Source organism: Thermobia domestica, chromosome 17, assembly GCF_964235325.1.
Source record: "Thermobia domestica chromosome 17, izTheDome1.hap1.1, whole genome shotgun sequence".
NCBI lineage: Eukaryota > Metazoa > Arthropoda > Insecta > Zygentoma > Lepismatidae > Thermobia > Thermobia domestica.
This window is the reverse complement of record NC_137470.1, coordinates 68,426,181-68,440,089: the sequence shown is the minus strand read 5'-3', so window position 1 is coordinate 68,440,089 and position 13,909 is coordinate 68,426,181. Positions and strand designations below refer to the sequence as shown.

Sequence of the window (13,909 nt, the reverse complement as noted above, 5' to 3'; positions counted from 1 at the left end):
ATAAATACAACTGCACAACAAACATGACTGAGTGCGCTTCTATCGGGAAGTCCGGGATTCAACCCAGCATTCGACCATTCTGACAAAGCTTTTCTTCATTCCATCTGTGAAGTAGAAATAGTGCGTGTACTGTGAGTTGGCAGACTTCCTTTCTTATTGTTTTTAAATCATTATTACTAATTACCAGCAGTGACGGTTTTGCGAAGGTTAGAGGGGCGGTCTTTCGGACTGAAGCCTGTTCCCCAAAATTACGAAATGTCTAAAACAAACGAAATATCTATTAGTTATGCCTTTACTGATAAAATTTAAGCTCCCGTCAAATAAAAATTACGAATGTTTAGAAAAACTAAACATTAGTAAGAAAAACTCCTCCCAGTATACTTTTCTAAATACGCCACTGATTCTCAGTATAAAATGATCTTCAAGGTTATATCCGGAAGATTATCGCTAAATATATAAACGAGACGAAATATTAGTTATGCCTGTACTTATAAACTTCAAGCTCCTCCCAAATAAAATTAGGACATTTTAGAAAACGAAACAGAGAAACCCCTCCGAAAGTACTTTTCTAAATCCGCTACTGATTATCTGTATAAATTAGTATTCAAGGTTGTATCCGGAAAATTATTACTAAATCGTTGCACAGCTACAGTATAACAAAAATGTGGAAGTACGGTTTGACGGATATATTGAAAAACGTACGCTTTGAAGGATATATAGAAAAACAAAAGTTTAACTTTTGCGCTAGAAGCTAGAATACCTGTATTAAGCTCTTAGAAATGAAATATGGATGACAAACTAAAATGATCTAGAGAAGAAAAAAATGTCAATAACTCAAACTTAAATGACCTCTAAAATTGCCCTCAAATAGGTTCTACTACATTCTTCATGTTAGCTTTAATTCGTTAAACAGGTGCTCCATCCACCTTGATGGTGAATTTCAGAGCGAAATATGCCATTTAGGTCATGGAATTCTTATCTAACTATAGAATATACTATAAGAAAGCTATTTAGATAGAAAAATCATTAAAATGAAAAAAGCCAAAATTTCCAAAATTCTGTTTTTTTGTCAAAAAAGCCGGGTTTTTATGTGAAAAAAAAAACACCGATTCAAAAAAGCCGGCTTTTTCGCATCTCTACATTTAACCCAGTGTGTTTTCGTTGTGTATGTGTGTATGACGTTTGTGTGCGTTATAGTCTGGATGACCGTCTGATTGTCAGTGTGGTTTTCGAGACGAGACATCCGAACCTCTCGGTGCCTAATGCTCATCTCATCATTGAGACCGACGAGCAATTTGGAGAAAATTCTGTAATCCCTTTTCGGAGATTTCCTTCAACGTCTTACCCAGGTAAGTCCAGGTCTACGGAAAACGCTCATTGGTAGGGCAAGGGAGGACAGAACGACGAACAGCAACCAGGCGATTACAAATTCATATAACAAATAGTAAAGGGCCGCTGTGGCTCAGTGGTAGAGCGTTCACCTCTGGTGCTTGGGGTCTCGGGTTCGATCCCAGCCCCTGCCAAGTGAACTTTGTGGTGGACAAACACCATGTGCGTGGGTTTTCTCGGGGTTCTCCCGTTTTCTCCCACTTTCTTCATTCCACCCACATTCATTACTAATCATCACAGTTCCCTTTAACCTAACCGGCACAACTGTGGGACGTAAAACTCAAAGATTTCATTTCATTTTCATATAACAAATATCGAATCCGATAAATCCTACTGTTTCAAAATGACCGTTTGAAAATTTAAAACTTCATAACCTTCTTAATTTTGGGTCATATGATTAAAAATAAGTGATTACTACTTTTTAACAACTGCCCAAGTTTTTTAAGTTATTGAGTATTTTAAATGACTTGATAATTTGCGTCACGAAGATTGAACCGGACATTGCCGCACTAGCGAAATCACACCATGCTCAGATATCTCATTAGCTTTCAATTCTAATTGTATTTCAATATGCAAATTTTGTTGCATTTGTATTTTTCTGGTATTTTAATATGCTGTTCTCATTAGTTTCATATAGTACCTCTTTTATTTAAGTTGACTTTTAAACAATTCTGCACTTGTTGAAAATGCTTAGTAGACCTATTTTTTATCGTTCTTAACAGTATGTATAACAATAAAAATATCAGAACAAAATTCAAAATAATAGACCTATTTAAAAATATTTTCAAATATTAGATTCTAATTATATTTCTCTTCCGCTTACTTTCGCGATTCCTCTAGGGGTCGCGACCCAAAGGTTGAAAAACCCTGCCTTACTGTATTATGGTAATTCGCTCTGTATTTTCACTTGAAAGGTAATATACTGTACATTAAGTAGTCAGTTTGTATTTAAAATGCATGATACTTGGATTCTGAAGTTCTCAGTTTTGCAGTGCAACATGTTGCAAAGTTATTTGTAGGATTTTTCTGTTAAGGTCTTGGGAAATTGTGCTGCTTATTTATGCAAATAAAGTAAAAAGCTTTGTTGTGACATCATACAATGGAAAACAAGAATGCATGACTATATTATGTAGTATTCTGACTCGCTCAACACATGTTTCCTTCAGATAGCAAGAGATCTGAATTACCTTGTTTTCGTTATTGTAAGCGATTTCCTTACTTCGTTGAAGTCTATTTCTTGTTTTACATCAACATGAAATTTTCACGTGAATCTAGCATCTGTAAGTGTCTGCTAGAATAAATACTTTTGTGAAGACACAAATTGCAACTCAGTCAAAGCAGGTGCTCTCTGTTATGATGTGAGTCATATGTCGCCTTCTTTCCATGACCCAATTTCCTAAGTAGAAGATAAAAGAGCAACGTGAAGTAGTATGTACCGTTAAGCAGCTTAGGATAAGTCAGCAAACAACATTGTTATGTCTATACAGTTCAAACTTCTCTTGACCTTAGTGTGGAGCTGTGTGTTTTCATTCTCCGTATGTCACGAGGCCTCTTCGCCTTCAAAGCAATGCATCTGGATGTTAATTTGAATGTTAATCCAACATCTTTATCTTAAGATAATAGCGAAAGTAGCGTAAATGAAAAGTGCGATGACAAAATTGTCAATTACAATTCAGAGGCGTCATTCACACTGGGCAGGAGGGGGCAATTGCCCCCCTAAGTTTCACACACACACACACACACACCTATTAGATAACAGGCTATATGAGGAAAGATAGTTGGAACTGAACAGAGATGGATATTAATTGTTAATTTGTTTGTTCTTTAATTGACTTATTTTAAGATATTGCAGAAAAATGATCAATGTATTAATAATGTATGCCTATTATTGAAGTGTCTAGTAAATATAAATATAGGCATATACTTCTGCGTTTTTCAATTTGTGCTCCACAATATGAACCATGGGTGATATAATGTACTTTAATGAATATGTAGCTAACACACGGATATAGTTTTAAAATAATTTGAAAATGTACAGCACCAAAACATCAGAGTGCAGATGAACTTTTTTTTTTTTTCATTTTCCAAGAAATAAAAAAGGGGAAGTTTACATTCATATGCATGGTGCAGATGTTTTCTTTAAATAGTTATTGTATCTAAATATTAAGTTAGATAATGGCTAGAGTACATATAAAAGCTATAGGCACAAACGATCTAACCATTGTAAGACGTTCAATGTTCATCTATTGGGGATCTAACCGGAACCTTGTGCATGCATGCTAAAGAACACACTAGACTAGTGGAGATGTACACTCATGTCTAAAATTATTGTCGAATATCAATAACTGTCTTCTTGTAAGAATATAATTTGATGATTTTGAACAGTGCCTTTAATACTGATATTATGTGTATAATTGGGAAATGTGTATTTGTGGTAAATTTCATAGGAAAAGAATTATAAATACGAAAATTAGAATGAGTAAAATGAAATGTTGCTAAATGGACATTAAATGTTTTATTTTCGTTTTAGTGCTCTTATTTACTGCTCTTTTGACATGAAATTTTCCACATCCATGTCTTTGCCGATTATACACATACTAACATGATAAGAAATATCGGGCGAATTCGTTATCAAATTTTATTCCTAGAACAAATTTATAGACCTGCGACAATAATTTTGGTCATGAGTGTATATCTCCCTCCTCTCTCTCTCTCTCTCTCTCTCTCTCTATATATATATATATATATATATATATATATATATATATATATATATATATATATACACGTGTTGTGTATATATATACAGGGTGATTCAAAACAACACTAACAACGTTTCAGAGGTGATTCCTGACACCAAGATAAAACAAAAAGTGTAGACCAACCTGGGTGCATAAATGCTTCCTTTCGGAGTTATAGGCTACCAAAAAATATAGAAAAATGAACTTTAGAGGTCCATAGCTCCAAAACTATGGGACCTACCGCAGTCGGGTCAAGACTTCACTTAGAAACTAGTATGTGCCCTATCCAAATATCCATGTTTCAGAATCCTGTTGTAGTTCTGCAATAATTTTTATAGAAGTAGTTGATGAGTACTTCAAATTATATACCCTAGCCAAACTCCTCCTCCCTAGACAATATTATTCTGCGTGAGATACCGTTATCATGACTCATTTATCTGCTTTCGATTTCCAGACATTTAGAAAATCGGCATTTATTTTCGCGTTTCTAAATAACTGCAAACGGAAAGCTAGTAGTTGACTCGTGATAACAGTACCGCATGCAAAATAACATCGTCTAGGAAGGTCTTGATCCACTTTTCGATTATCTTTTATCTATTTGAAGATATCACATAATTAATGTAAAATTAGTGGTATTTTAATTTCACAGTGATAGAGACTCTTAAAAACAGAAAAACTTCTAGAACGCAAGCATGCTAATTGAAAAGAAAAACCTAATGATCTTGTGCATTTATGCTTGTGCGTAAGCACATTTCAAGCGCCTCATTTCCATTAATGTATTTCACATACATAGATCATTACATAATTTCAATTTTTATTCAAATTAACTGTGTGACACTTGAACGATAATAAAATTACAAAATTAGATTGTTCAACACAACAGACTATCAAATGAATGAACTAATCGGAAGATCAAGTCATAATTTCTGACCTTGCTTCACGTTTCTACCAAGGGAAGGACAACCCTTGTTTTTAAAATCTGATCAGAAGAGACATCCTCCGTACATCTGTTCAAGGCAAAGTGCTCAGATTAGAGTTTGAATCTGCGAACACCAAAAACAAACTGTGCACACAATCCACGAGGCAGTTGTTTCTCAGATGCTTAATCTCCAAGATAAAATATGGTAATAGTGGCAGAGATGAATATACAAAATACTATATAGAAATTGCGTTACCACATATTTGTATTTTACATTTCTTATGTCCGCCAGGCACACCAAAAGAATTATTTAATAAAAAAATAAGACAAATACATTTCCCCTTAATTAATTTGTTTTATCTATGTATGTGAAACACGAACATCTCCCTGCGGCTGAAAGGGAAATATATGAAGTATATGTCATTGATCATCATCTTCCTCATCTCTTTCCATCTTAGCACAGAAATCCTCATCACTAACAAGAGCTTTTCAATGTGTTCATTAGTCTCGAGCCGCCCCGGGACAGAAGATTTAACCCTGCATCTGACTTGCTAATATAAATCGGTTTGTGACGTATAAGCACTTCATCTCATTTTTCATAATCATCATTATTATTCATTCTATTATATTTATTATGTATTGTGATTTCTATTAGTATCTTAGCACCTCATACATACATATATATATATATATATATATATATATAACAGAAAAGTGCAGATATATGTTTTCAGAAACAATTTATGAATTTATTATGCATTTACTAATCTTTGTGTTCATGATTATTGCACTTTGCCCATATATCATTATCTTGTAATCAATAGAAATACTATAAACTCCATACAAAAGAGAGGGCGTAACCCTCTAATGGCTGGGAGTAGGAAATTCTTTCTCTTCATAATAAAACTCAACTGGTGAATAAAAATTTCAATAGGCTACCCTATTCCCATAACCCTAAAAAAAAGCGTGTAGTTATTTTGCGAGTGCTGTTGTTCTTTGATGGGCTGAAAAAATAAAAGTATTTTTTTGAGCAGTGTTTAGTGTTTCTGGTTGATGGGCATTGACTGAAGCTAGCTAATTTGAAATGAAGTTCCTATTTTGCTTATTTTACCAGTGTTGTGTTCTAGTTAATGTATACTGATAAACTATTGTAGTTAACAAGTATGTTTTAATGTACCTATTTCAGCAATGGTCTTTCAATACGGAAATGGCAGGTCTTCACTCAAATCTGATCGTATTTGGATTTACATTAAGCATTTTGACCATAATACAATACAGTACTTCCTTGTTATAGTATAACATGGAAGTAATAACTATCACTCACAGAAATTTAATAATATTATGACACCAATATTGTAAAGAATCTGTTTTTACCTACAATATTTTTCCAGTTAGAAATTTTGATTTGTCAACATAAAAAACGTAAGTGTAACTGACATTATTCTGCAATGTCTTTCGCGAAGTGCCTGGAGGGATTTAACATGCAATATCTTCGATACAAGCTACGGTAAAATTCACTACACCAGTGAATTTTGTACATGAATTTGATATATTGCTTGCACCTATTCCCATTTAAAAAAAATTGAATCCAATATGGCGGCCATGGTGGGTAACATGTGTCAGAGAAGCATATTTGATCCAATTTGTTTTGCATATGCCTACATTCGTGTCCAGTTATATCTAAAGAAACTAAAAGCAATTTTGTGTCCGAGCAATTATAGTAGTGTATGATTGAATTCCAGATATATGAAGACCCCCATAAATACGCAATTTACCGGTATGGGCCACTAAAATTAGTACAATACACTTTAGGCCGCGGAGAGCTTTGAACTTGAATCAATTTTACACGAATCCCGAGGGGATACTTCGCGAATGTACCTTGTGGGAAGAAAGAATAAAGTACAGGGAGAAGAACCTGTATCAATGAAAACTTCAACAGTCTTCTTTAACGTCATCTGTCAAGGGTTTGACGTAATGTGTATTGGAAGAATACCGAGTAAGGCTTGGAATTGAATTTGTGTAATGAAGTCATAAGTAGAAAGTTCTCGTGTACTCGATGAACTCCATCGTAGCTATATGGCTACGTGCAACTTTGGTGTGGGAGACCCGGGTTTGATTCCCGGTGGGAACACATGTCGTTCCGATCTCACGTTAAGCTGTCAGTCCATATCTCGTATAGCCTCGATGCTGAAAGGTACGCTAAACTTCAAATCAACCAACCAACCTAATTCTCAACCTATCCCATCGCATTAATTATGTAATTTCAAGCTTTTCATATAAGGTGCGTTGCAAAATGATACGAACGATACCAGATATCGTCATATTATGTGATCGGAGAGGAAACGGAAAATAGAAGTGACGGTGAATGAAACAGTGTTGTATTTGTTACACGAACACAGGTATTGTAGAAATATACACGTATAGAGGACAGGGCGAAACAAAAATGAAAAATCAGCCCAAGAAAAGTGTTGCAAAATGATACGAACGATGACATGTTTAGTGTAAAAACATGTAGCTAGGTCTCTGCTACGAACATAGAGGGCGCTAGACGAGGAGGCAAAATGTATAGCAGACGAGTGATAGAAGTGTAGGCTAGTTTACTAGGGCGAGGACATCTGTGTGAGGTGACGAGTAAGAGAAGCATAATGGGCCTTGGCAAAGTATTATCTGAGTGCGAAAATTGCCAAATAATGGCATATAAAGAAGGTGTATCTGTTAATGAAACCGCACGTCGAATTGGGCAGTGTGCTTGTGTCCTGAATAATTTTCTTAAACTTCGGATGTGGTATGAAGTAAGGAAACCATCAGGAAGGCCGCGTTAATTAACTCCACAACAGCAAAGACAGGTTGTTCGAAAGCTAAGTTGTGCTGGAATATCCCTTACACAGTTGGCACAAGACCCTAACATTTGTGTACATAAGTCTACTCTATCAAGACCTGTGAAACGCTGTAATCATATCTCTGATATAAGAAGCGTAAGCGTCAGCCACAACTCACCGCGCAGCACAAGGAGCGACGGGTAATCTGAACCAAAATACATGTGACCTGGAAGCAGAACGCGTCGTGTCATCTTCAGTGACGAAAAGAAATTTAATTTAAATGGTCCCGATGGCTGATGATACTATTGACACGATCTGCGGAAGTAGGAGCAGATGTTCTCCAGTGATAGCAAGGACAGTCGGTAATTATGTGTGGGGGGAGGGCTTCGGTTGTTATGGTACAACGAATCACGAATTTCTTACATCTCATATGACATCAACCACGTACTAAACAGTACTTGCAGACAATTTGTTGTCATTTACCTCTCAAATTGCTGGTCCCGAGTGGATCTTCCAACAGGATAATGCTACTATCCACGTTGTTGGAACTACCAAGGATTGCTTTCGGGAGAAAGACGTGGTTGTTCTTGATTGACCTTTCAATTTCCCAGACAAAAACCCGATGGGAAATCTTTAGGAAATGTTGTGTCGCTCAGTGATCGCCATCGGTACCCAGTACAACAATGTTCGTGAGTTGCAGGATGCCATAATCGCTGCGTGGAATCAAATTGATGTGACTCTGTTGCAAACGCTGGTAAACATCATGTTTAATCGAGTGTTCAAGCTGGTCTTATGCAGTGGCTCATTTATTGTCTATTAGAACTAGCTTTTGTATTGTGTTCGTATCATTTTGCAACAGTCATTATCATGTTGTTTTGATTGTTTTTTGTTTTCAATTTGGTTAGCCGTGGAAATGAGTGAACTATCCATGGTCTGTAAGCATATCCTCCTTATACATCTCTACATATCACGTATTCCATCCGTGACGTGCATTTACTAAAGTTATGCCACATATTTGGATCGTTCGTATCATTTTGCAACATACCTTACGTCTTTCCTATCAAGGATCATAAAACTGGGCACCGTATTCTACATTATTGTCTCTCTGCCCTTTCCTGCTGCGATAGAAGAAAGCTGAAGAAAGCTCTTGGTCACATACACACCAAATGAAGCGGCAAGAGTTCTTCTAACAGTTCTGTAGCCTTTCTTTAAGCAGAACGCTCAGAGAAGACATAATGAGGCATTGATCGGATCAACTGACACTATTGTATTGTGACCTCAAATTCTATTTAAGGGATATATAAAAAGTACTTGTTAAGAGCAACAGTGTTTAGAATTTAGTAGCAAAGGTGTACGTTCCCCCAGAAACCCAAGATTGTGTACCATTATCTAGTTGGCATAGCTTCAACGCGACGCCAGTAAGTAGTTCCAAACTGGAAATTCCATCACTCAACGTTCTCATCCAAAAAACGTATTGTCACCTCATTTTACGGTACATAACTATGTATGCTTTCTCCCTCCGTAGAAAATCACATTGTATTTTTCTTTTTTCCAGCCTGACTACTACAGAGACGCACCTCACTTCAGAAGGGTCGGTGACGGACCTGAGTATCGACTTGAAATCCCTTGTGCCAAACTTGACTATACTGGGGCATACTCAGTAATAGCCCGCAATTGCCATGGGGAGGCCAAAGCTGTAATTTCTCTGCAAATATATGCAAAAGGTAAGATCAACGGAACAGTTGAAATCAATTTTTCGAATTTAGTTTGGTGGAAATCGAGTTTCTTCTAGTGTTATCCTCTGGAACAGTTGTTAAAAAATCATCCCTAACTTAAGATTTTTTTAAAAAAAATAAAAGTTTGGTTACTTACAGTCTATTAGACAAATTTTATATTTTAAGTATGATGTGGTTAAACCGACCAGTAGGTTGCACTGTTGTAAATTGTAGTAATGTCCTTTGTCAGCACTTAAGATACATACCAAGAGAGTTACAACTTAAAGTGGACCCTGAACAACTACAATGTATCCGACGTTTTCGACCGGGAACCTACCCTGGGGCTCCCATCACCAAAGGCATGCGCACTAACTGCTAACTAGCTAGGTCACGACGCAGCTCTACTGCAATACCTTCGATGGCTTTTCAAACCGAGGCTGTACTGTGTACTAAATTAGTCCCATATCTTTTCTAAGGAAATACTAAAGAATATGTGTTGATATGTTTAAATATATACAGGATGAACGATTTATCTTGATTATCCGCGGCAACGAAGAAACCAAAAGAGGGAGAAAAGCGAAACTTTGCACGAAGCAATTATACATCTTTCCACGTATTAAATAGAAACATCCAGTAACTTAGTGTTGCCAACCCAATAAAATGTTTTTTTTTCAAATGTCACTACGTCAGATTATTAGATCTACATATTTCAACTCAACATGTCAAATGCAAACACACAATATTACATTTGTTATTCAGTGTTGCAAACTAAGAATGTTATCAGGATAATGGCACATCAAAAGTACCTCAGCGTTGGATACCATAGTCAGGGTATGACTTGTTTTGAATGAATAGCAACGAAGTTAAAATGGCTTGGATATTTTTCTTCGAAAGGTTTTATTTCGGAAATATGCTTAAGTAAGTATTATATCTAATTACTTGTGTGGTTAGCAATTAGCATACAAATCATTTTGCCGTTTACAGCACTTCGATATCTCAAACCTTTTCCGAGATATGGATAGCATTGCTGAAGTTTGTAACACTGCTTAAATCATGTAATTGTGAGAACTTGTTGTAATTACAGCTACTAAACGTTATTCCTGCAATACTATAAAAGAGAAGTAAAATAACAATCATTTTAAATATTTCCAGAAATAAGCCATTTTCAGTAGTGTTGCGAACTTTATCAATGTTTATCATATCTCCGGAGTGGTTTGAGATATCGAAGTGCTGTAAACGGCAAAAGATTTGCTTGCCAATTGCTAACCACACAAGTAATTATATATAATACTTAAGCATATTTTCGAAATAAAACCTTTGGAAAAAATTAAATTTCCAAGCTCTTTTAACTTCGTTGCTATTCATTCAAAACAAGTCGTACCATGACCATAATATCCAACGCTAAGATACTTCCGATGTTCATTGTCCTGTCCATCTCCGTTGTGCTGTGTGTGTGATAGAAGCTTCCAGACTTTGGATGTTTGTGATACTATAACATCCTTAGTTTGCAACACTGAATAATAAAAATGGTATTTTAAATTTTCGTTTAACATGTTGATTTGATATATGTAATAATCTGTCGTAGTGTCATTTAAAAATTTATATTGGGTTGGCAACACTGTGGGTGTTTAATACATACAAATATGTCCCTCTCCTTATCGTTGCTTCGTGCAAAGTTTCGCTTTTCTCCCTCTTTTGGTTTCTCCGTTATAGCAGATGATCAAGATAAATTGTCCAACTTGTAGCATTTTAATAGCTAGATATATACAATAGCAATTAAGAGCGACTGAGCTCCAACCTATAATTTTAGCTTTCAAACCTTTGATTTACGGTTATTTGTGATTTCACGTTTATAACAAACACAAATATTTTTTAAAAGGTGTACTTTAAATAAATTACTTAGAGATCTTTTTCACAAAGATTATCCTTTTAAATTATTGTTCAAAGCCTTTGCATTTTAATAAGCCTTCTCCGAAATAAATGCAAATGAATTGTGCTACCATCTTTGGAGTTTTTTAAACTATACGTTTGTGGACGTGTATATGTTTGTGGCAAATTCTTTCGACCGTGAGATCTCCGAAACTACAGGCTCTAGAAAGATGACGTTTTCACTGATCGATTGCAAATGTTGCACAGATTGTCCAGTTCTAACTCAATATTTAAAAAAACATGGCCATTATTTATTTATTTATTACATTTTTACGGGTACACTGGAAGTGTTGAAATTAAAAAAAAAAAAAAAAAAAAACTAAAGCATCATATCCTACCTATTATACATTCCAACACTATATGATTGTATATAGGGGCTGCATATCTTTCAGGTGTTTTTCATGGCCCAATTATATAATGAAAAACGAAGGATAACCATTTCTCCAGTCTAAATTGAATCTCTATTGTTTGGAGTGTTTTGCCCAATGAACACCATATATCACTGACATTATAATTAATTGTGTATGTAATGAATTTGTTTATTACATACTGGATGCAAGAAGACAGAAAACACTGATCATACATGAATTAGAAACTCTAACCGGAAGTAGGTACGATATATTGAAAAAATAATCGAAAAAAAAATCTTTCCTTTATGAATCCTCTTGCTGATTTTTATCAAGAAGTCTTTCACTTGTGTCTGTAAACGGACGTGTACAGATGTTTTCAGGAATGAGATTCATGTTCATATGTGAATGATGCGCTGTGTAGGGAGCGCAGGTTCAGCTAGTCTATCTATTAAAATGCTACAATAGCAACAAAAGCGCCTGAGCTCCAACCTATACGGCTGATTTACGGTTATTTGTGATTTCACTTTTAACGATAACAAATGCTTTAAAGTATGTGTATTTTAAATAAATAATTTAAATAGACCTTATTGTTTAGTATTTCCTCAGAAAAGATATGGGACTACTTTATATGTATGTATGTATGTATAATATAGATTTTAACTTCCAACGATTAAGCTCGAAAGCTAAGGGACGCGATGATGATGATGATGATGATGATGATGAAAGAAATAGTGGAATGAAAAAATAGAAAGGAACGTAAGAAATTCGAAAAAAATCTAGACATGCTGTTCGTCCACTACGGTGCACTTAATGCCAGCTAGGAACAGACCAGGAACCCATGCGCCAGAGATGAACATTCTTGCACTCGACTTCCGTTCTTCCATTAATTAATATTATAATAGCTTTTTCCTCAATGTTAAAACACATTGTTACTGGGCAAAAAATCAAGTTTTAGTTCTTAGCAGTTTTTTCTCACTTCCTTTCAATATGGCTGATATTTCGCACCTCACTTGATTATGAGTTTGCAATATCATAAATAACTTATTGAAGAGCAATAGTTACACGCTTCTTGTTCTGACAGCTCTGAAGCTCAAAATAATAATAATAATAATAATAATAATAATAATAATAATAATAATAAGTTCTGTCTTTTCCATTTGAAACAAAGTTTGGGGAAATGGTTAGTTTTGATTGGTAGATTTACAAATAGAGGTGTGCATAATTACCGGAGTCCTATAGAACGAATATATCTGTGGTCGGAAATGAGAATAAATGGACATAAGAAAAGTGACTTCCCAATACGAATTCGTCGTCCCAAGAATAGATATAATTTCCGCCCTTATCCTACTTTTTTATCCGGACGTAGTAGAAATCAAACTTTTTCCATTTTAATATAGAACGTTATTGTTTCTGTCTTTTAATAACAAAGTAGTACTTTCTTAAATGTTTCTTGAGTGTTCCTAATATCAAAATAATTTATGAACTCTTGTTAATAATGAACTAGAATGTGAAAAAAGAAGTAATATAAATGTGAATGAAGTATAGGTATTGTCTGCCACAATGAAAGTAAGTTTTTTCACGGGATAGTGCATTGATGACCAGTTGAATTAGAGACAGCAGAACATTTGCAGAAACACCCCTGCAGAGGTTCCACCAGTGCATGTGAATGAAACGAATCTCGCGTGTACTGCTGCAATGTGCTTCCTCTCTCGGTATCTGTGACAGTGCAGTATGTGATGGGCAAAACGAAAGACCTGAGTGCATTTGACCGTGGTCAAATCACAGGGGTCAAACGACTGGGTGGCTCGATTTCAGAAATGGCTGCAGCACTCGGATTTTCAAAGGCAACTGTGTGAAGTGTGCAAAGTGAGTACCTGGCTTCCGGTAAAACCGCATACGCACAGGTAAATGCCGTGCTCAGGGGCGTGTCGACAACCTGGGTTGGCGCCAACTGGCCGCATCGTAACAGCCGATAGACGGCCACAGTGCGTCAAATCGCGGAGGGATTCAATGCAGGAGAACAACGCCGTGTTACGATCCACACAAC

At 35.7% G+C, this 13,909-nt stretch overlaps 1 protein-coding gene across 4 annotated transcripts in view; it reads left to right on the top strand.

Annotated features, from left to right (window-relative positions):
* LOC145674687 (uncharacterized) overlaps positions 1–13,909 on the top strand; it is a 1,315,729-nt gene that overhangs the window by 931,668 nt on the left and 370,152 nt on the right. For all 4 annotated transcript variants that reach the window (XM_081744920.1, XM_081744917.1, XM_081744916.1 and 1 more), the window contains one exon: positions 9,424–9,592. In XM_081744920.1, the coding sequence (XP_081601046.1) occupies positions 9,424–9,592 (169 nt within the window). The remainder of the gene's footprint in view (positions 1–9,423; positions 9,593–13,909) is intronic.